This window comes from Candoia aspera, chromosome 1 (assembly GCF_035149785.1).
Source record: "Candoia aspera isolate rCanAsp1 chromosome 1, rCanAsp1.hap2, whole genome shotgun sequence".
Taxonomy (NCBI): domain Eukaryota; kingdom Metazoa; phylum Chordata; class Lepidosauria; order Squamata; family Boidae; genus Candoia; species Candoia aspera.
The window spans coordinates 145,737,309-145,758,505 of record NC_086153.1 but is presented as its reverse complement, the minus strand read 5'-3'; the positions used below and the strand labels follow the sequence as shown (position 1 = coordinate 145,758,505).

The 21,197-nt window shown below is 42.0% G+C and overlaps 2 protein-coding genes across 2 annotated transcripts in view; one reads left to right on the top strand and one right to left on the bottom strand.

Moving 5' to 3' along the window:
• LDAH (lipid droplet associated hydrolase) overlaps positions 1 to 21,197 on the top strand; it is a 554,138-nt gene that overhangs the window by 417,310 nt on the left and 115,631 nt on the right. The window lies entirely within an intron of this gene.
• On the bottom strand, positions 18,403 to 19,584 carry RHOB (ras homolog family member B). Its single transcript, XM_063314953.1, has one exon. The coding sequence runs from the start codon at positions 19,090 to 19,092 to the stop codon at positions 18,502 to 18,504; it is 591 nt and encodes a 196-aa protein (XP_063171023.1). The 5' UTR covers positions 19,093 to 19,584; the 3' UTR covers positions 18,403 to 18,501.

Here is a 21,197-nt window from a genome sequence, read left to right as displayed (position 1 = left end):
GGAAATACGTATCTGATACAGGGCTGCAACTGGGGCGGGGGGCAAGTGGGGCACGTGCCCCGGGCGCCACGCTGGGGGGGCACCAAAATGAGCGTGGGGGGGCACCAAAATTGGCATGGAATCTATGTTTCCCCCAGGTGACACAGACCCTAGTTGCGGGCCTGATCTGATATGTAGATGCAGAATGAGAGAATTTGCAGCAGATGGAGAACTGAAGTTAGCTTGAAACAAATGTAATGGACTTAAGTCCATAAAGTTCCACTTCAGCTGCTACGTATCTACCCTGCTCATCAGCTAATAATAAATGTGGCTTCAAATGTGGTTTAACATATAATACAAGGCCATTAATTTTCTTCAAACTTGCTGAGATAAATTCTTGTCCCAAATGTTTATTTATCAGATGTTTTGTATCTTTTTTCCTTATATGAGTTTCTTGTAGACATATCATGTCATGTTTCAATTTTTTTCAAATAATGCATTTTTTTTCTTCTTTTTTGAGAGGCATTTGCCCCATTTATATTCCATGTAAGACAATTCAAGGCCATTTTTATGCAAACAACCCACCAAAGTCTTTGGATGTAGCACCCATCTCTTCATCCTGTATTGTGGAATCCACTTGTTCACTTCCAGGTATATCCTGCTCCAACTTGGTTCCATATCCGGCAAGAAAATCCTTAGCTTTAGAGATTGAAGTTAGTCTAAACCTTTGTTGTTGGTAAGTAAAACTTACCCCTTCCAATTTTTCACAACGGAAAGGAATCCCATTCTTTTTCAGAACATCAGTTTAAAAAATATATTCTTTTCTCTTTCTTAAAATTCTCACAGGGATTTCTTTCAGTACAATTATATCCACTTCGTCAATATTAAGTTTGGAATCAAAATGACCTTGTAGGACCAATTCTCTTGTTTTCTTCCTAGGAAGTCTAATGATTTTGGAATGGCTGAACTAAAACCAGGAAATGATTCTTAGCCTGCAAAAGTCCAGATAACCACCAGCAAAGAAACAGAATTTTCTGCAACTCTTTCTTGCCATTGAGAGTCATCTGGATTTGTGGGACTTCTGGGGAAGAAATGGCAAACTGACAACTGCGGTGGAATGAAGAACCAGCAAGTAGACTGGCTTTTTTTAATTCCTCTCCAGATAAGGAGGACTTGAGATCGCCCACAAGTGCTCCAGACAGTTGCTTCTCATGAGGAGACCGCAAGACAGCTTTCTCCAGCAGGTTTAGAGCTCTGGGAAATGAGCTAATAGCCATCTTGTTCAAACCATGGTTGGCGCCTTCAAAAGGACACTGGGTTCGCATACTTACTTTTCTAATCACTTTCAGAAATTGCTTATTAACTGCTTTTCAGCTATTAGGAACTTTTGGATCAAGCATCAAGGTTTTACAGCACTGGATGAGTTTCCTTCAATCCTTAGTGAAAGAAATTTTGAATACAAGTTTAAGGACTTAAAAAAAATTCTTTTGGAATAAACAGCAAAAGGGTGATGAGAACTTTGATTTTGGAAAGTTACAAATGGACTAAGGGTCCAGATGGATTTGAAATAAGATTTTGGAATTAATTATAAGAATCTTTCCCATGGGAAAATGCTTTTGTTTTGAATTCTCTTTAAAAAAAAAAACATGATAGGATGAGACTTTGAAGGCTGGACAATTGAAGGAGAAGAACACTTAAATTTGACTTACTAATACAGAATGAAGCAAAATATTTTTACATTGGACATACAGTATTGAAAGGTATTTTTGAACAATAGACCCAGAAGTTAATTTTAACAGTGTCTGCCTCTGTAGATAGACTGTGTTTAAAAGATTTTATGAAAGAGGAACAAGTTTTACCTGACAAGATTGGGACTGATCTGAAAGATTTAAAAATGACAGGCTAAAAGAATGATATGGAAAAAGATGCTACACTGGACAAACAAAAGAAACTGGCTGATATCTTAATAATTAAAAGGGATATACAAATAACAAACCAAAAGAGTCACTTGGATTAGTTTTCCATATTGAATTTACAAAAGAGGCTTGATAAAACTTTGAACAAATTTGTAAGAATGGACAAATTAAAAATGAAAAGAAATCAAGTTCTAGGACATTATTTGAAGGGACTAAAGATCAAGATTAGGAGGGAGGGAAGAAAAGTAAAAGGAAGGAATATAAAGTTGGTTTATTTGATTAAGGTTAAAATCGGTATGTTATCTCTGGTAACCCTTAATGGACATTTGCTGATCAGGACTGAAATGACAAGGCTTTAAAGATTTGTTTATAGAGAAGAAATGGGATATGGGAAGAAGAAATCATTTGTTGTATTTATTTATTTTATTTATTTATTTGTCAAATTTATCACCACCCATCTCCTCCGAGCAGAGGAACTCTGGGTGGTTTACAATATAAAACAAATACACAATAAAATTTCAATATAAAACACATAAAACAATTTTGCAGAGCTACCAAATATAATAAAATCCAGATGGCTATGGTCTCATTCAGTTGTTGTATAGGAGGGGCACTTCAAGGTACTAGCCAGCCCCAAGTATGACTATTCTCCTCCCTGCCCCAAGCCCGGTGGCAGAGCCAGGTCTTCAACTTCCTCTGGAAGGCTAGGAGCGATGGGGCTAATCTCACCTCTGGGGGCACGATGTTCCAGAGGGTGGGTGCTACTGCAGAGAAGGCCTGCCTCCTGGACCCCACCAGGTGGAATTCTCTTATCGACGGGGTCCGTAGCATGCCCTCTCTGCATAATTGAGTGGGACAGGCTGATGAAACAGGGGAGAGGTGGCCCCTTAGGTAACCCAGTCCCATGCCATGTAGGGCTTTATAGATGATAACCAACACCTTGAATTGGACCTGGAAGCAGACTGGTATCCAATGCAGCTCGTGTAGCAGAGGTGTTATGTGCGCCCTTCTAGGGGTGCCAAAAATAGCCCGCACAGCCGCATTCTGAACCAGCTGAAGCTTCTGGATACTCTTCAAGAGTAGCCCCATGTAGACTGCATTGCATGGGAGATAACAAGGGCATGAATGACTGTTTGTAAGGCCTCCCGATCCAGGAAATTCTCCATTTCAAGAAGCGGTGACAGGTTATTACAACTGTTTATACTTGTGATAAAGGGGAAAGTCATTTCTTTATAAATTTCTTTTCTTTTTCTTTACTATATTCTTTTTTTCTTTTCTCTTTCTCTTTCTAATTTTTTCTTTTCTGCACTTTCTATTATTTCTTTGTATTGTTTTATTTTTTTTAGTTTGTATTAGTTACTATCTTTGTAATTACAATTTTTAATAAAATTACTATTTTAAAAAAAGAGAGGTCATCTGGATTTGTGTAGCCCTGATCCAGTAGTCCTACCCTTGAGCATTAGCATAACGCTCATTTGTAAACAAACTATTCTGTTTCTGTCCCCACAGTGCTAAAGCTGTGTTTCATTTCAGAACAGTGAATAATCTCATACTTGTGCAGTAAATGTTGGGCATTTGGCTCTTTGCTCCCTCCCCTAGAAGATATTGGTTGGATGCATGAGAAATGTGGATGATCACTTTCTATTTCCACACAGGATGCAATTAACAGCCTCAATCATTCAATGGGTCTTAGGAATCAACTAGACATAATCATGTGTTCCTGCAGAATTAAGTCAAAAACAGCCCTTGACAGTTGAAAGTTGGTCTACACTGTTTCACTCCTCATATCTGCTCTCTGTTCTTCACTCTCTTGCCTTACGTAGACAGAGAAGTAAATGGTGCCAGGGGTCTAGTTATCTTAGATTTGGATAATAACCAAGAACACTTTTTCACTGTGGCCTTATCTCTTGTCCCTATTTGTACTTCACCTTATCTTTCTTTGGCAGCAGCAAAGGTACTGCTGAGGCCTGATTCAAGCCATCGTGTGTGCTAAAACTATCTTCCATTCAAAAATGAGAGATAAAGGCAGCCAGACAGTTAGGTTTTATATGAGAGGGACAGAGAGAGAGAGAGGGGAACTAGATTTCAAATTGTGCTGCTGAACCCCAGTGTGACTTCATCGGCTAAAAATGCACCACACCGACACACACAAATAAGGACAGTCTCAAGAAGATGGTGACTGCTGTTCTGGTGTCAGTCTCAGCAGCTTGGAAATTCTCCTCTCCTTATGAACCTTAAAAATGAGCTTCCCAGATGGTTCCCGGTATAACAGCCCAGGGCAGAGGGGCGAGCTTTCAGTCCTCCTGCAACTGAAGCCAGAATGTAGCAGAATCTTTAGCACAGGCTGCTGTTATCTGCTGGGTCCAAGTTTCATGCACTGCCTCTCTCTTTTTAGTAGTAAATAAACTTTCATAAGGCTGCGTCTGAAGGAGAATCCTTGAATGGGAAGTATGTAAGTGAATGTGTTCCTACAGATAGTCCCTAGCTCTCTTTTTGCCTTCTGGCAGTCCTTATTAAACCAGTGCTTTGGCATGTGCTGATTACTTTGTGCTTTTTAGATTGAGGTTGACCTAAGTTCTGTTTGCAGGACTGGATCAAGAATTCGTAATGTTTCAATGTGCTTTCATCAGGTGGATTTGAAACTATTTCAAAGTGTGTCAGTTATAGATGAGTAGAATTATCTATATCTACCATCTTCACTTTGTCATCTAAATGAAGAGCAAAGGTAGAAGTAGGTGATCACTATCTGGAGCATCAACCACTGTAAAGTCTTTTAAAGAATTGAAAAATCCTCAAGAACTTTTGACAAAATGACAAAAGCAGTGTTGTGTTATCACAATCCAAGCTCTGCCTCTTTTGTATATGTGTGCAATGTTGCAGGACATCTTGCATCTTGTTGCCATAATGTTGCTTTCCTTGACTCCCCTCCCCAAAAAAAGATAACTCAAAGAAGAATGGATAAATTAATGGAGAACAGGTTTATCTTTTTTTTAATATATAAGAATGTTATTAGATTAAGAACAAAGATAAAAACTACAAAAAAGCAAAAAAAAAACCCTACAAAAAACCTAAAAGAGTGTGAAAACACAAAGAGAGAATTTTTTTTAAAGATTACATAAAGAGGTGTCTTCCGACTTTTAACAGCAAGAATATGCAACAATTTTCCATAATCCCTTACTCTAGATTAAACCAAAATCACATTATTTCTATAAATCATTCTATTAGTACATTATAAAAATCACTAAATACATTTGCTCCTTCCCTATATAATCAAAGAAAAGAAAGAATACAAACCTCCTAATCAACTCCTCCCCAATAACATTTATTTAATTATTTCCTTCCTACTACTATTCTATACTTTTCTGTCTGCTGTAACAGAAATCAAACTGAAAGGCATATAAATTGTCTGCCAATTGAGTTAATAATACAATTATACTAATCTTAATCATATTAAACCTAAAACCAAGCAATTATTATTGTGTCTTAATAAACTTAATCCAAACCATTAAAGAGAAGTGAAGTCAATCAGTAAAAGCAATCCAGATAATTATTCTTAAACCCTTACCCCACTTCAAAATAAACCAGAGCATTTGAATATCTCCACAATATGCACAGCATTTTTCATAAAGAAATCAAACAACCCAACTGCCCCCTTTAAAAACTCTAACTTCTCAGCAAAAAAACCTCCCATAGATAACAACCCCTTCTTTCCCATAACATTCCATCAAAAAGTCAGTCTCACTCATGGCTTGCAATTGGTTCTGTTCCTTTAAATTCTTCAACTCAATTGTTCAATCTTTGTCTGGCATTTTAACAGAAGCCTCAGTCTCACTGTTAGTAGAAACATTTCCATCATTGTTAAGCTCTTCAATTTCTTCCACAACATCCCCAGCCAGATGACATGTTTTAGAACTGATGTTCTCAACAATGTCCCGAATATCTTGCATAATAACTTGACAGGAATCAAAAAGAATCTGTTTAAGCTAACAACAGAAACCTAAGAAAGTCTGCTTGAAATCCTCCATGTCTGATGTAGTAGATTATGGTGCCCCCCTAGGTATTTAACTAGCGAAAGTAGGAGTTAATGGAAAATTTCTAAAGAGATGTTTATACAAGTGAAAGTGCAATAAGAGGCAGCTCCCCAGGGAAAATAGCAGCAGAAAGCTAAAAGTTCAGAACAGCAGATTCAACATGTAGGAAAAAGTAAAGTCTTCAAATTTAATGCAAAAATAGTAACAGGGAGACAATTACATGATCCCAACCCTCCTTAATATTTGGATAGAAAGCAAAATCCAAACTTAAAAAGAATTTTCTTTAAAAATTAATCCTAAAAATAATGATAAGCACCAAGAGAGCTCACTTTTCCTTGTGGTAAAAAGCCTTGCTTAGGGTACATAAAATAAATTGGGTGATTTAGAAATGGGATGGCTGGTCTTAGTGTCCCTTTAAGGCTACAGCATGGCTTAGAAATGATGATGTCCCAGCCTCCCTGCTGCTCTTACAGATTAGTGTGAACACTGTTTATGATCCTCTGGCTGCAAGTCGCCATTCTGGAGGGCAAGTGGGATGATTCCAAGCATTTTCTATCCGTGAAAGTACTCTAGGACTTCAAGAAAACCTGCCTGAGCCCCCAGAAAACTGCTGCATTGTCAGTTCTGCCCACAGAGCCTGCGGACACAGCTGTTCAGTCTACCATATTCCCACCAGAAGTCAGAGAACAGGTTTATCAAGGGCTATTGGCTTTGAAGACTCCATGTTACCTTGGGGTTGGGAGTAGCATGCCTCCAAATTCCAGGTGCAGGAGAGCAAGGGGGTGGGGGAGGGAGTATGTCACCACCTACTACTTGCAAGGATCCTAAAGGCATTTGATTGGCCACAATAAGAAAAAAAATGGACTTTGGTATGATCCAACAGACTATTCCTGTGTTCTTATTGTGTCTGAGTAAACATGCATGGCATTGTACAGTTAAGCAGTGGACCACTAAAAAATTTCTTCAGGAATCCCAACAAACGAACATTCAGATTTTCAGAGAATGCAGCACACCCATATAATTGTTCATTGTACTGCTATACTGCATTTTTCTCAACAAATTCAATAGCCCATACAGTTACTGCATAGAAAAGCAGATTTAAAAAAAATTAAACTAGGGCTACCAGGTCTGGACTGCAAAAATCTGTATGACCACTAGATAGAGTTTTCTGTATTTCTTTGCTACCTTAAAATAATCATCCAGGTTTTGTGGCCCAGATCTGGTAACCCTAATTGCTTGCCTAATTGTGGGGTGGGGGTGTGTTCAAGTCCCCATCCCCACCCCACAGAAGCTGATGGCATAGATTGCTACAAACCAGGGACATCTGTGCAGGGGAATTTTAAAATGTCAGGAACATAGCTGCAATTGTGTGATCAAAACTCTGCCCTTTTTAATGTGCATGCTATGCAGTAAAAAGATGGAGTTGAGATCTCATATTAAAGCCATCTTGACTTTTTGGACAATGCCCCATGGGCACTCCTGCTACAAACTTGGGTTCACCTTTGAATTTTCATGTCTTAGCTCTGCAAACCTGCCCAGCCAGATTATCTCAGTCCACTTACAGTCCCTTCCAGAAAGGAATGTATTAGTTTCTATTCTTCTCTAAAATAAGAGGTAGGAGCTGCTTAAATGCTCTGGTAAACAACATTCTATGGGAAGTTCAACTATGTTGTTTTCATAATCTTTTTCAGAAGAACCATAGCTCTCAATTAAGGAAACTGAAATGCTGCCCTATATTCACCCATGTATTCCTTGATTTATTAAGAAACCAGTGGTGAAGGAGCGGCCTGACTATATTGTTAAGAGTTCTTTAATTGAAAGACTAAAACTTGCCATGGGCAATAAAAATGTGGACTAAGATCCAATTGTTAGATCTTATATTGGTGATCCTGCCTGACTTAAATATGAGTATGTTTTAAATTAAAGGCATTTGCAAAGAATGGGGTTATTCACAGCTCCCTTTGAATCATCTCCAGCCAGATGGAAACAAATGAGCCCCAAAGAGCTATAGCCATGGGTAACCAGTCAGCTGTTACCGCATTTGGTAACTATGCAACAATTAAAAAATGGAGGATCTCTGCCCACAAGAATATACTCTACAAATAGATAATTGAAAAGGATAACACAAATAACATACACCCACCCATAGAAATGTATCGGGGACAGGGCTTCATTAGACTCGGCACCTCATAGAGTCATGCTGCAGAACAGCAGGGCATTTCCATGCAGTATGAAAGGTGCTAGGCTGCTGCAAGAAAAGCAGGCATCAGTAGGTATTTTGTAGCACCGATTCTTTCAAATTATTATGATGACTTGGTGGATCTCTGCATACCTGATGCTGGAATGGCAGGTCAAGCAACAGTGCTCAATCCACAAGATGGCTTGGATTAATGAGATTTGTGTCAATGTGGTCTTTAGTGGTCTTCAAGTCACTTCTCGAGCCATCATCCTCATTAGTGCCAGTACTGCCATCATCACTTGGGTGGTTACCTTTGGGAAGGCTCTCCAGTGACAAGTGGAGAGCTTCCTCACACCCATTATTCTGGGATTGGTGCAGCCACTGGTCTCATCTGTGCAGGCAGAGGTGAAGATGCTGCAGGAAGGGATCAGGAGGCAGCTGCAGTCACTCTTCTGGGAGAAGTTGCATGTATTGGCAGGAATGTGCAACCTCCACCTGACAGGAGCATGTATCAGATTTTTAAAAAAACAACTCTAGTGGAGGGAGGATGAGCTATCAGGCGTTGCAAGGCAATATAATATCAGGAACAGGCAAGGGAGGAGAGGCAGGCTTTTCTTTCAGCAGGCCTCAGTCCTGACAATAGATCCTCCATCAGAACTTTCAGCAGCAGCTAATGTCAAGCAAGGTCCTTGGGTACCAGCAGCAATGGCAACACCACAGAGTCCTCCCTGGAAATATATAGATGCCATACCACATAAGGCTTTTTAGGTCAAAGCCACCACTTTAACTTGTGGCTAACGTTAGGCCAGGCCCACAAGTTTGCTTCTGGAAATCATGAGCCATGGCTCATACGGGAGACTAGGCCCCCAAATTGGATTTATGCCACTTATTGGCAGCGATACAAATCTAACGAAAAGGCTTTCCCCAAATCTATGTTGGGGTTAGGGCTGCAAATGCATGGGTTGTCGTCTCCAAAAGGGGGAATTTGCTAACGCTTGCTATGTGCTTCTTGACCATTTTAACTGGCCAGGATCTTTGTTGTCTCTACAATTATTTCTGTTAATATTAAGCAAGGGAGGTAACACACTGTTCTGGTCTTTGCTCACTTTCCCAGCTTTCAGTTTCGTATAGCCACAAACCTGGCATGTAAGAACCGTTGCTTTGTTCTCTTTCTCTTGGGCTCATGGAATGCAATATGTTCAGAGGCAGCTTCTTTCCCTGAATCCTGCCTATCTCTCTGACACCGAAGCTCATTCTGCCAGCCTGGAGAGGACTTGGGAGTGCTGTGTTTGTGCAGCTGTTTTTTCTCCTTGTTCTTTAAAATAATACCAATCCATCAAAATAAAGTCCAAGCTAATGATGCTTCTTGTATGAGACTTCTTTCAGCATTAATAAAACCAGAGGCCCAAGGTGTTTTCCTGATTGATGCCACCTTCTAAATATCATGAAATGTGACTCTAAGTACTCAGCACATACACAAGGAAACTGCAGTGAGTGCACTGAAGCAGTGCATGGTGATGCACACAAATTAGAATCACAGACCCCCTTGCAGTTTCCACCTCATTCTGGCAACATTCCTACGGAAGGCCACATGGATGCCCTGGTGCTTTTTTTAATTAGCAGAAAGGAGATTCCATAAGGGCACTTCCCTCTTTTTCTCTGGATCAGTCTTTTTTGGGAAAAAAATATGTCATATTATTTTTATAGTATTAGAGACAGAAAGCACCACAATGACAAAAACTAGGTGACTCCATATATATTTTAGGTCCTGGTCCCTTTATCAAACTATAAATAAGAAAGGACTGAATTGGTGTGAAATTATGTTCTACCATGCTGGTGACACTGTGCTATCAGGAGACATTTTTGTTCTGAATGAAAAGTGCGTCCAGCTAAGATTATGTCCATTAACTCTGCTCATGGGTAATTGTGCATGCTGATACTGCACTATCACCATATCTGTATCCCAAGTTAAAAAAAAAACTACATTTAAATCGAAGAGAACTTGGTGGGAAGAAATATACAGTATCTATAGCTGTCCAGTTAGTTTCTGTAGCATTTTTCTGGTTATAAAGCACTTTAACAATTTTGTCCATGAAGCAATCTTGAAAGACATCTTTAATTAAGAGGGACAAGCCCTACCCATGGTGGTCTGAAAATCTGCAAGCTTGAAGATACCTCCCACATTGAGCAGATCTATTTTCTTAACCAGCCCTGTTCTAATATACAGCAACTGGCTCCTATTACCTCCAGGAAAAAATGCAGTAATAAAGAAGATGTGCCTGTATCATAAGCTGTGGCACAGCATGGTTATTATAAAACACATATAAAACTGCAGATGCTCTTCATTTACATTAGCTTACAAGATGAATTTCAAAACTTCCTTTTATCTTTATAGATCCATAGCGAAGTGTACATACAGTGGTCCAGCATGTGAGCAAGACTATCCTGACAAGGCAAAAAAATTAAATCACCTCCAGTTTCCAGCTGACAAACAAGCAAAAGGCTGTTCAGAGTTACTTTTAAAGAATTTCTTAACTAAAACTTACTTAATGGAAATTGAAGTCCCAGAAGTGGCAGATAAAACAACTTGTGTAGAAGTGATTTGTATTGACTTCTTTTGTTTGATTTTTCCAGTTTAGCCTACGGTCCTGGATTTCCTGGTGTCTCCATCCTTTGAATCATCCTTGGGATCGTATTCAAAGATTTCATAAATTGTTGTATTTCTACAGAAGCTGCATAATTCCTAGAGAAGGATTTTAATTCCAACCAATTGTCTCAGAGGATCTTGAGGAGGTTCCCAATGTACCTTGCGAAGGATCAGCATAGTGGAGTGGCAAGAAAGAGAAGTCAGCCATGGCCTACAATTGTGAAGATTTGGGACAAGTATGGATGTCTGACTTCAGCAAAGGATCGTTACCTTGTCGTGGTGCTGGAGCTTGAGCACCTCAATGATGCCATGAGCTAAACTGTGAAGGGCCACCCAAGACGGGAAGGTCATGACAGAGAGGTCAGACTAAATGCAATCCCTGGGGAAGGTAATGGCAACCCACCCCAGTATTCTTGCCGTGAAAACTAAATGGATCAGTACAACCAGAGATATGTCGGTATACCATCGGAAGATGAGACCCCCAGGTCGGAAGATGGTCAAAATGCTACTGGGGAGGAACAGAGGATGAGTTCAACTAGCCCCAGACGTGATGACGCAGCTAGCTCAAAGCCGAAAGGACGGCTAGCGGCCGATGGTGCTGGTGGTGAACGGCGAATCCGATGTTCTAAGGATCAACACACCATTGGAACCTGGAATGTAAGATCTATGAGCCAGGGCAAATTGGATGTGGTTATTGGTGAGATGTCAAGATTAAAGATAGACATTTTGGGTGTCAGTGAACTGAAATGGACTGGAATGGGCCACTTCACATCAAATGACCACCAGATCTACTACTGTGGACAAGAGGACCACAGAAGAAATGGAGTAGCCTTCATAATTAATAGTAAAGTGGTGAAAGCAGTGCTTGGATACAATCCAAAAAATGACAGAATGATCTCAATTCGAATTCAGGGCAAGCCATTTAACATCACAGTGATCCAAATATACGCCCCAACCACAGATGCTGAAGAAGCTGAAGTAGAGCGGTTCTATGAGGATCTGCAGCACCTACTGGGCAGCATGCCTAAAAGAGATGTTATTTTCATCACAGGAGACTGGAATGCTAAGGTGGGCAGTCAAATGACACCTGGAATTACAGGTAAGTATGGCCTGGGAGAACAAAACCGAGCAGGACATAGGCTGATAGAATTTTGCCAAGACAACTCACACTGCATAACGAACACTCTCTTCCAACAACCTAAGAGACAGCTTTATACATGGACTTCCCCAGATGGACAACACCAAAATCAGATTGACTACATCCTTTGCAGCCAAAGGTGGCGGACATCTATACAGTCGGTAAAAACAAGACCTGGAGCTGACTGTAATTTAGATCACGAACTTCTTCTTGCACAATTTAGGATCAGACTAAAGAGATTAGGGAAGACCCACAGATCAGCTAGATATGAGCTCACTAATATTCCTAAGGAATATGCAGTGGAGGTGAAGAATAGATTTAAGGGACTGGACTTAGTAGATAGGGTCCTGGAAGAACTATGGACAGAAGTTCACAACATTGTTCAGGAGGCGGCAACAAAATACATCCCAAAGAAAGAGAAAACCAAGAAGGAAAAATGGCTCTCTGCTGAGACACTAGAAGTAGCTCAAGAAAGAAGGAAAGCAAAAGGCAACAGTGATAGGGGGAGATATGCCCAATTAAATGCCAAATTCCAGAGGTTAGCCAGAAGAGATAAGGAATTATTTTTAAACAAGCAATGCGCGGAAGTGGAAGAAGACAATAGAATAGGAAGGACAAGAGACCTCTTCCAGAAAATTAGAAACATCGGAGGTAAATTCCAGGCCAAAATGGGTATGATCAAAAACAAAGATGGCAAGGACCTAACAGAAGAAGAAGAGATCAAGAAAAGGTGGCAAGAATATACAGAAGACCTGTATAGGAAGCATAACAATATCGGGGATAGCTTTGATGGTGTGGTCAGTGAGCTAGAGCCAGACATCCTGAAGAGTGAGGTTGAGTGGGCCTTAAGAAGCATTGCTAATAACAAGGCAGCAGGAGACGACGGCATCCCAGCTGAACTGTTCAAAATCTTGCAAGATGATGCTGTCAAGGTAATGCATGCTATATGCCAGCAAATTTGGAAAACACAAGAATGGCCATCAGATTGGAAAAAATCAACTTATATCCCCATACCAAAAAAGGGAAACACTAAAGAATGTTCAAACTATCGAACAGTGGCACTCATTTCACATGCCAGTAAGGTAATGCTCAAGATCCTGCAAGGTAGACTTCAGCAATTCATGGAGCGAGAATTGCCAGATGTACAAGCTGGGTTTAGAAAAGGCAGAGGAACTAGGGACCAAATTGCCAATATCCGCTGGATAATGGAAAAAGCCAGGGAGTTTCAGAAAAACATCTATTTCTGTTTTATTGACTCTTCTAAAGCCTTTGACTGTGTGGACCATAACAAATTGTGGCAAGTTCTTAGTGGTATGGGGATACCAAGTCATCTTGTCTGCCTCCTGAAGAATCTGTATAACGACCAAGTAGCAACAGTAAGAACAGACCACGGAACAACGGACTGGTTTAAGATCGGGAAAGGAGTACGGCAGGGCTGTATACCTATTCAACTTGTATGCAGAACACATCATGCGACAAGCTGGGCTTGAGGAATCCAAGGCTGGAGTTAAAATCACTGGAAGAAACATTAACAATCTCAGATATGCAGATGATACCACTTTGATGGCTGAAAGCGAAGAGGAACTGAGGAGCCTTATGATGAAGGTGAAAGAAGAAAGTGCAAAAGCTGGCTTGCAGCTAAACCTCAAAAAAACCAAGATTATGGCAACCAGCTTGATTGATAACTGGCAAATAGAGGGAGAAAATGTAGAAGCAGTGAAAGACTTTGTATTTCTAGGTGCGAAGATTACTGCAGATGCTGACTGCAGTCAGGAAATCAGAAGACGCTTAATCCTTGGGAGAAGAGCAATGACAAATCTCGATAAAATAGTTAAGAGCAGAGACATCACACTGACAACAAAGGCCTGCATAATTAAAGCAATGATGTTCCCTGTAGTAACATATGGCTGCGAGAGCTGGACCATAAGGAAGGCTGAGAGAAGGAAGATAGACGCTTTTGAACTGTGGTGTTGGAGGAAAATCCTGAGAGTGCCTTGGACTGCAAGAAGATCAAACCAGTCCATCCTCCAGGAAATAAAGCCAGACTGCTCACTTGAGGGAATGATATTAAAGGCAAAACTGAAATACTTTGGCCACATAATGAGAAGACAGGACACCCTGGAGAAGATGCTGATGCTAGGGAGAGTGGAAGGCAAAAGGAAGAGGGGCCGACCAAGGGCAAGATGGATGGATGATATTCTAGAGGTGACGGACTCATCCCTGGGGGAGCTGGGGGTGTTGACGACCGACAGGAAGCTCTGCCGTGGGCTGGTCCATGAAGTCACGAAGAGTTGGAAGCGACTAAATGAATAAACAACAACATGGATGTCTGATCCCATCTGGGCCTGTTATGCAGCTATGGATATATTGGCTGAATTGAAGGTGGGGAGAAGAAATTGGGGTTGTTATGGGGCAAAAGCAAAGTAAAACTATCCCAACCTTAGGGAAACACATACAAATACAGGTAGTCCTTGCTTAACGACCATAATTGGGACGAGAATTTCTGTTGCTAAGCAAAGTGGTCATTAAACAAATCAAACCCAATTTTGTGAACTTTTTTGCAGTGGTCATTAAGCAAATCACCACAGGTGTTAAGTGAACCATGTGGTTGTCAAGCAACTCAAACAGTTCCCCAAGGGAGTTCAAAAATGGCAATAAGATGACCACAGGACACTGCAACTATCATAAATGCGAACCAGTTGTCAAGCACCCAAATTGTGATCATGTGACCTCAGGGATACTGCAACGGTCATAAATGTGAGAACCCGGTTGTAAGTTATTTTTTTCAACATTGTTGTAAGTCTGAACTGTCACTAAAGGAATGGTTGTTAAGTGAGGACTACCTGTAAGGATAAAATTAAACAACTAATAGATTAAGTGATAATTCCTAAGGGAACCTGGAGGTGATACTGCCAACAACATCACATTGTTCATAGGTAATGATTTTACAATGGACCTTAGACTGACAAATGAAGTGGAATGAAGTAACAGCCTAGGGTAAAGATGCTGTCTAAGCAAAAGAGAGAGATTTCACTGAATGCAGTGAAATTTAAATTAGACAAAACCACAACTCCAGCATGCCATCATTACTGGTGTATTAATTAGGGCTAAAGGCAACAAAAAGCAAAAACAGAACACAGTAATTAAAACACAAATATTATTAAAAGCAAGTCTAACAGATTGTAATGAAAGAACAAGGATTCTATATATCTATTCCGGCACTGGTTTGGGCTGTATTTTATGTCGATAAATATTTAACAAATGTGATTGGCATTTAGATCCAATCTAACACAAGTAATAAACTTAAGAGGTATTTATTCAGGTTGTGGACTTTAAAAAAAAAGCACTCTGGTGCCTTTTTAATTTATCATTCCTGCAGTACTTTTACCATCACTGCTCCTTTCAAGATCTTCAGCCAACTCCCTTCCCTTCCAAGTGGCAACCTTTTTGCCTTGAGCATACAAAGCCACTCTGAACTGGTTAAAGGAGAGAGAGGAATCTATGGCCTCCAGATGATGAACAACTCCCAGCAATCCCAGTCAGTGCATCCAATGATGAGGATGCTGCACTTCAGGATCATCTGAAGAGCCATGAGTTCTTCAATTTGAGATGCTGTTAATTCATTTTAGCAAATGCACTTTTCCCCCTCCACTGTGCATGCCTGGGACTTTTTCAAATTACCCTTCTTAATTTGAAAGCAATTTTGCCAAAGTGTATTTGCTCACTTAAATTGAAACTTTTACAGTGTCACAAGATAGCTGTCCCCAGCTTCAAATTGTAACCAACTAAATTAATTCCATCTAATTTAAGTGAAGTGAAACTACACTTAGGTTAACGTGACTTATTTCATAATCACTAATGAAACCTATTGCTTGGATGGAATTTCTAGTGGAGCAGCACTGGTTGATTTTTCTTCCTACGAATGCTAATATGAGAGAAAACCAAAATAAATGAGTAGATTAACACTCAGGTAACTAGCACTGATCGTGGGGAAAATCTATCTACGTGGTCACTAAGAGTCAACACTGACTTGATGGCACATAATCAATCAATCAACTAGTACTCAAGGTTAATTTTGTGATTATTTATTGTATATATTAAAAAGGACAAAATTAAAAATCTCCCAGATCTTTGAGAAATGCTGAATTCACACATCACAAACAGCTACATGTTTGGCCTAGTATATAATGACTGGGAAACCATGCTTAATCAGCATGAACCTAGACAATTGCATTTTCAATAAACTATGGTTCATTTTTAACCATTTTAAATGATGGGTTAGCATAATTAGGACAATGTGTAAATGAGCCAATGTTTGGATCAGAACTCCAAATCATAGACAAGACAGTAAAAGCTATGTGTGCAGGTAAGTAGAAATATTCAGAATTATGTTTGGTTGGCATCAGTACAGAAATACAGCTTCATCCCATTAAGGCAGATATACAATTCATTTACTCCATCTAAACATGGGGCAGTAGTACCCTGAAGAAACAGGGCAAGGGGCAGTGACCCCACTCTAGCACAGTGCTTCTCAACCTTGGCAGCTTTAAGATGGGTGGACTTCAACTCCCAGAATTCCTCAGCCAGCCTTGAGTTGAAGTCCACCCATCTTAAAGCTGCCAAGGTTGAGAAGCACTGCTCTAGCAGGACAAAGGCTTCCCCCTGCCCCAAATACTGGACAGCTGTTTATTAAGAAGCTAGGAACCATTCTCAGACATCTGTTTCAGCAGCAATCCTTCTCCTCCTTGTCCTAAAACTCACTCTTTAGTGCAAGTTACTCATAAGCTTACTAGATCTAGAGCTGTAGTCCTGCATGTACTTAGGGTGCTGAAAACCATTTGATCAATGTAATTACAAAACAAGATGGAAAACTGGCACATGATGTTCATCTGAGTATGCCACTAAAAGATTATGTTTCTCAGGGGGTCCTATTACAGTACTGTAGGCCTCTCTGGGAGAAATAAATCTACCTCGTTAGGCCAGGACTCCTGTTATGATTCAGGATGTTTAAAACACAAAAGTACCCAGCAGCTGCAGCTCAAGCTAAACACTTACATTTCTTTCAGAACCAACAGACATAGGTTCATTCAATCATCCAGTCGCAGAAAAGAAGCAGAGTACCCCATGAATGTAGTCATAGAACTTTTTAATACTTTACCAAAAAATCCTGCATATACAGCTTAGATGATTTTAAGTAAACTTCACATGTCTTTTTTTGTTTAACCAGATCGATATAGTGTTTTGTGTATTTGTTTTAAATAAAATTCTTAGTACCACTGTTAAAAATTGTCAGTGGGGAAGGGAATTAAATCAATCAACTCTCTGAAACAGAGAAGCACAGGTTATTCTCACACACCCCTCAATGTGGACTGGTGAAAATAAGTGTACTACTGTTTGAAATGAGCCCAGAGACGGCACTTAGTGCTGAAAAACTAAAATAAAAAAATGACAAAAATGTCACATTTTTTTAAAAGACAGTGTTTCCACTCATTTCTGGATGCAACAACAACCCAAAAAGGTATTACAGTGGCTTTACATTGAGTCATCAGTTATACAGAAACAAAGGGGCACAACCCAGCCAGTGACAAGCATTTCAAAGTCCCATTGATGGCTATCTGGTGAAAATTCTTCAAAGGCTCATCATCAATGGGGGAGGGGTTAAAAAGTGTTTCCCTGGAAAGTGCTTAGCTGGACTGTGCTCAAAATGAGGTTCTGATGCAAGGGTTTTTGTGATGGTACAGTGTCACACTGCACATCACAAGTGCATTAAGGTGTCCAAATAAACACCTTTGTTGTGCAAAGTAGGTTCTTTTGCAATAGAAATCAAACTGGAGCAATTGGGCAAGAGAAAGAAAGCGGGGGTGTCCAAACCATATCAAAGACAGCAGGCACCAGACTCAGGAAAGATTGGCAATTCTCCCCACCCCCAGCAACTCAAGGGAACAAATTATACTTTCTTCTGAGAAGAGCTATCTCAAGAAGGATAATCTTTTCATTTTGGGGGCCTAGGAAGAAGGAAGTCCAGTCCCCTCAACCCCCCAAACCGGAATCAGTCCCAGAGAGAGCAAGGGCCCAGTCCAGTGTTAAACAAGCCCCCTCATTTCCTTACCCCAATTCAAATAATTTGCTATGTACACCCAGCAGATACCCCTCCCTCCCCTCAGCGATTCTCAATGCACAGCCCCTTCCCAGCCTGATGGAAAACACTAATTCACCGCAGGGAGGACCCCCGAGGAGGAGGAAGCTACACAGATCTGTCCATCGACCTCCTTCCAAGTGAAGAAAGAGCAAGGCGGGAGCACAGCTAGTCCTCCGATCTCCAGCAGTTCCACAGGCAATCTAGGCGTGGGCGCCTCGGGGCATCAACAGGCAGTCCTCTCCAGCAGGGCAAAAGGGCCCGCGAATTCAGTCCGCGGAAGTCCCTTGACTGGCAATGCTTCAGCCGGCGGCCCCTTCGTGAACAATCAGCGCTCCCCACCCCCGAGCGGGTGCGCACTTGCTCTCCCCCCCTCCCCGGTGTGTTCTGCGGGCGGCGCTCCTCCGTCGGGCTTCAGGAGCCAGCCCAGTCCCCTCACACCTGCCTCCCGCCCCCTCCCCCGCCGTCCGTAGCATTATAGCACCTTGCAGCAGTTGATGCAACCGTTTTGGGTGCCGTAGCGCTTCTGCAAAGCCGCTCGCGTGGCCGTCTCAAAGACCTCCCGCACGCCTTCCTTCGTCTTGGCCGAGCACTCGAGGTAGTCGTAGGCTTGGATGCGAATGGCCATGGCTCGGCCGTCCTCGGTGCGGACGGGCTCCTGCTTCATGCGCGCCAGCTCGTTGCGGACGTGCTCGTCGTTGCGCAAATCCTTCTTGTTGGCCACCAGGATGATGGGCACGTTGGGGCAGAAATGCTTCACCTCGGGCACCCATTTCTCCGGGATGTTCTCCAGGGAGTCGGGGCTGTCCACGGAGAAGCACATGAGGATCACGTCGGTGTCTGGGTAGGAGAGGGGGCGCAAGCGGTCGTAGTCTTCTTGGCCGGCCGTGTCCCAAAGCGCCAGCTCCACCTGCTTGCTGTCCACCTCGATGTCAGCCACGTAATTCTCGAACACGGTGGGCACGTAGACTTCCGGGAACTCGTCCTTGCTGAAGACGATCAGCAGGCACGTCTTCCCGCACGCCCCGTCTCCAACCACCACCAGCTTCTTGCGGATTGCCGCCATGGCCAGGGTCGCCAACCCCGCCCTGTTCTGCTGCTCCAGCAGGGAGGCCGAGGCGCTCTCTTCCCCGCGAGCGGCCGCTGCTGCTGCTCCTGCCTCCGCGCGCTTCCTACAGGGCAGCGTGGCGCGAGGAGCGGGCAGCGCTCTCTTCTCCGGGCGCCGGGGGCAGCGACGGCTTTCCCGTACGGCTTAGGAAGGCGGGAACCGCCCACTTCGCCCCGGCCTCAGTTCTGTTCTTTGCCCTCTGCCTGTTTGCATGGAGAAAGGATCTCCGCTCCTTCCTCTCCTCTGCCCCAGATTCCCGTCGAGGGGACGCAGAAGCGAGATGGAAGGAACAAAAAGCCCAAGGGCAAGAAACTGGCTACAGTTTTTCTGCAAGTTTTGCCCAGCTCTCCACCTCTTCCTCTTCTCAAAGAGCGCCGCAAATCGAGCGCGCCTTTAAGCGAACGATTCCTCCAGTCACCCAGGTCCTCCCTACTTTATGCCATAGCACCACGACAGTCGGACGCTGCTATTTAAAGGGGCAGGCTACTTTCTTAATATAGCTGGCCAATGGAAAGGAAGAGGGTGAGGTCATTCTTTTGGAGGAAGCCGCTGATTGGTGGAGAGTATTGCAGGCGCTGGGGGGGGGAAGCAGGAAGTGACTGACAGCCGATCATGAAAGAGGGAGGGGTCTTTTCTGCTATTTCGCGAGCTGAGATTTTGAGGGAATCTGGATCAGAAAGAAGGGGAGATACAGCACTCGGTTTTAAATCTTTGTCGCCTCTCTTCCTCCTCCCGGTGGATGCGATTTCAGTGTCTCCCAAATTCCCTGTTCCAACCTGGAGAGTTTTTTTTTTTAAGTTTCGTCCAAAGTAAAAATGTTTATCCTCTTCGTAGCCTTCCCGTCTCACTCTCGCCTCCCCTTCGCCGCGCACTAGTTTGTATAAACGATACACATTAGCTCCGCTTAGTCGTTCAAGAAAGAACCACAAAAGATGGCTTAAAAGAGGCTCGGCAGATTTTTCTCTGTGGTCTTTTGATTTTACAGCTTTCCCACAGTGTTTTGTTTTTAAAGACTCGGCAAGCTGTAGTTGGTCACTTGTTGCTAAGCCCCCTGGGTTCAGTTCGACTCAACCTTCCAATTTACACTGGAGTAGCTGAAGAGGCAGTGATAAGAGTACTCTGGAATACATGGTTTAGATTATGATCTAAATGAACATGATCTATAGAATCCTGTTAATTTGCTATAGCCCAGGGCCTCCTCAAGCTGAAGTAATCCTTTGTAGCACAAGGTCAGGGCCCTATCATTTAATGAGTGTCAGATCACATGGAAAGAGAAAGAAGTTTATGCTGACATCCCCATCTTTTTCTCCAGAGGCAGCACCATCCTTTTCAACAATGAACATTCCTGGGGTATTTTATTTCCTTATTCTCCATATATGAGGAAATAAAATTAAAAAAACACAATCCTACCCCTTGGGATCATGGAGAAAATCTATATATGTGGTCGTTACGAGCCAAGAACCACTTGATAGCTCCTCTTCATCCCTTAGGATCATCAATTGCAGCCACACCATAGCAGAGAGATTAAAGAGGAGACATAATGAAACTCAGCTCCTTGGGAATTATTAAGAACTCATTTGAAATAAGAAATTCCCAGTACAGCTTTAGAACAGCATTTCAAGGGAGTTCTTGCTTTTCTTCGACACATTCTGGTACCAGGATGTTCACTAAAAAAGAAAAAAATCCAAAGAACTCTTAGCCTAGTAAGTCAACGTACTAGCAGTACTAAATGCTATGCAGAATCATGTAGGGTGGATTTTGAAATGCAGAAACTCATTGTTACAACCCTTGTGGCTACCATGGTATACACCTAAGACCAGCAGAATACTCAGATTTATTCAGGTTAAACAACAATCACAGAACAATGAGTTGGCAAAGGATTGGCTAGCATTTGAGTTAACAAGACTCACAGTGCTTCTGTATAACCTGCTGGCTGCCAATGGGGAGGCCTCAGCAATTTTATTTAGAGGACGTAGGTATGCAGCTTCAACTCACCCCTGATTCTGTTGTTATAGCCAATCTCAATAAAAGTAGTTTCAGCCTTCCTGTGGAGTTGATTTCTT

Bases quoted from the DNA above. Each gene is read 5' to 3' on its own strand.
- RHOB (XM_063314953.1), bottom strand. From the start codon at position 19,092: ATGGCGGCAATCCGCAAGAAGCTGGTGGTGGTTGGAGACGGGGCGTGC.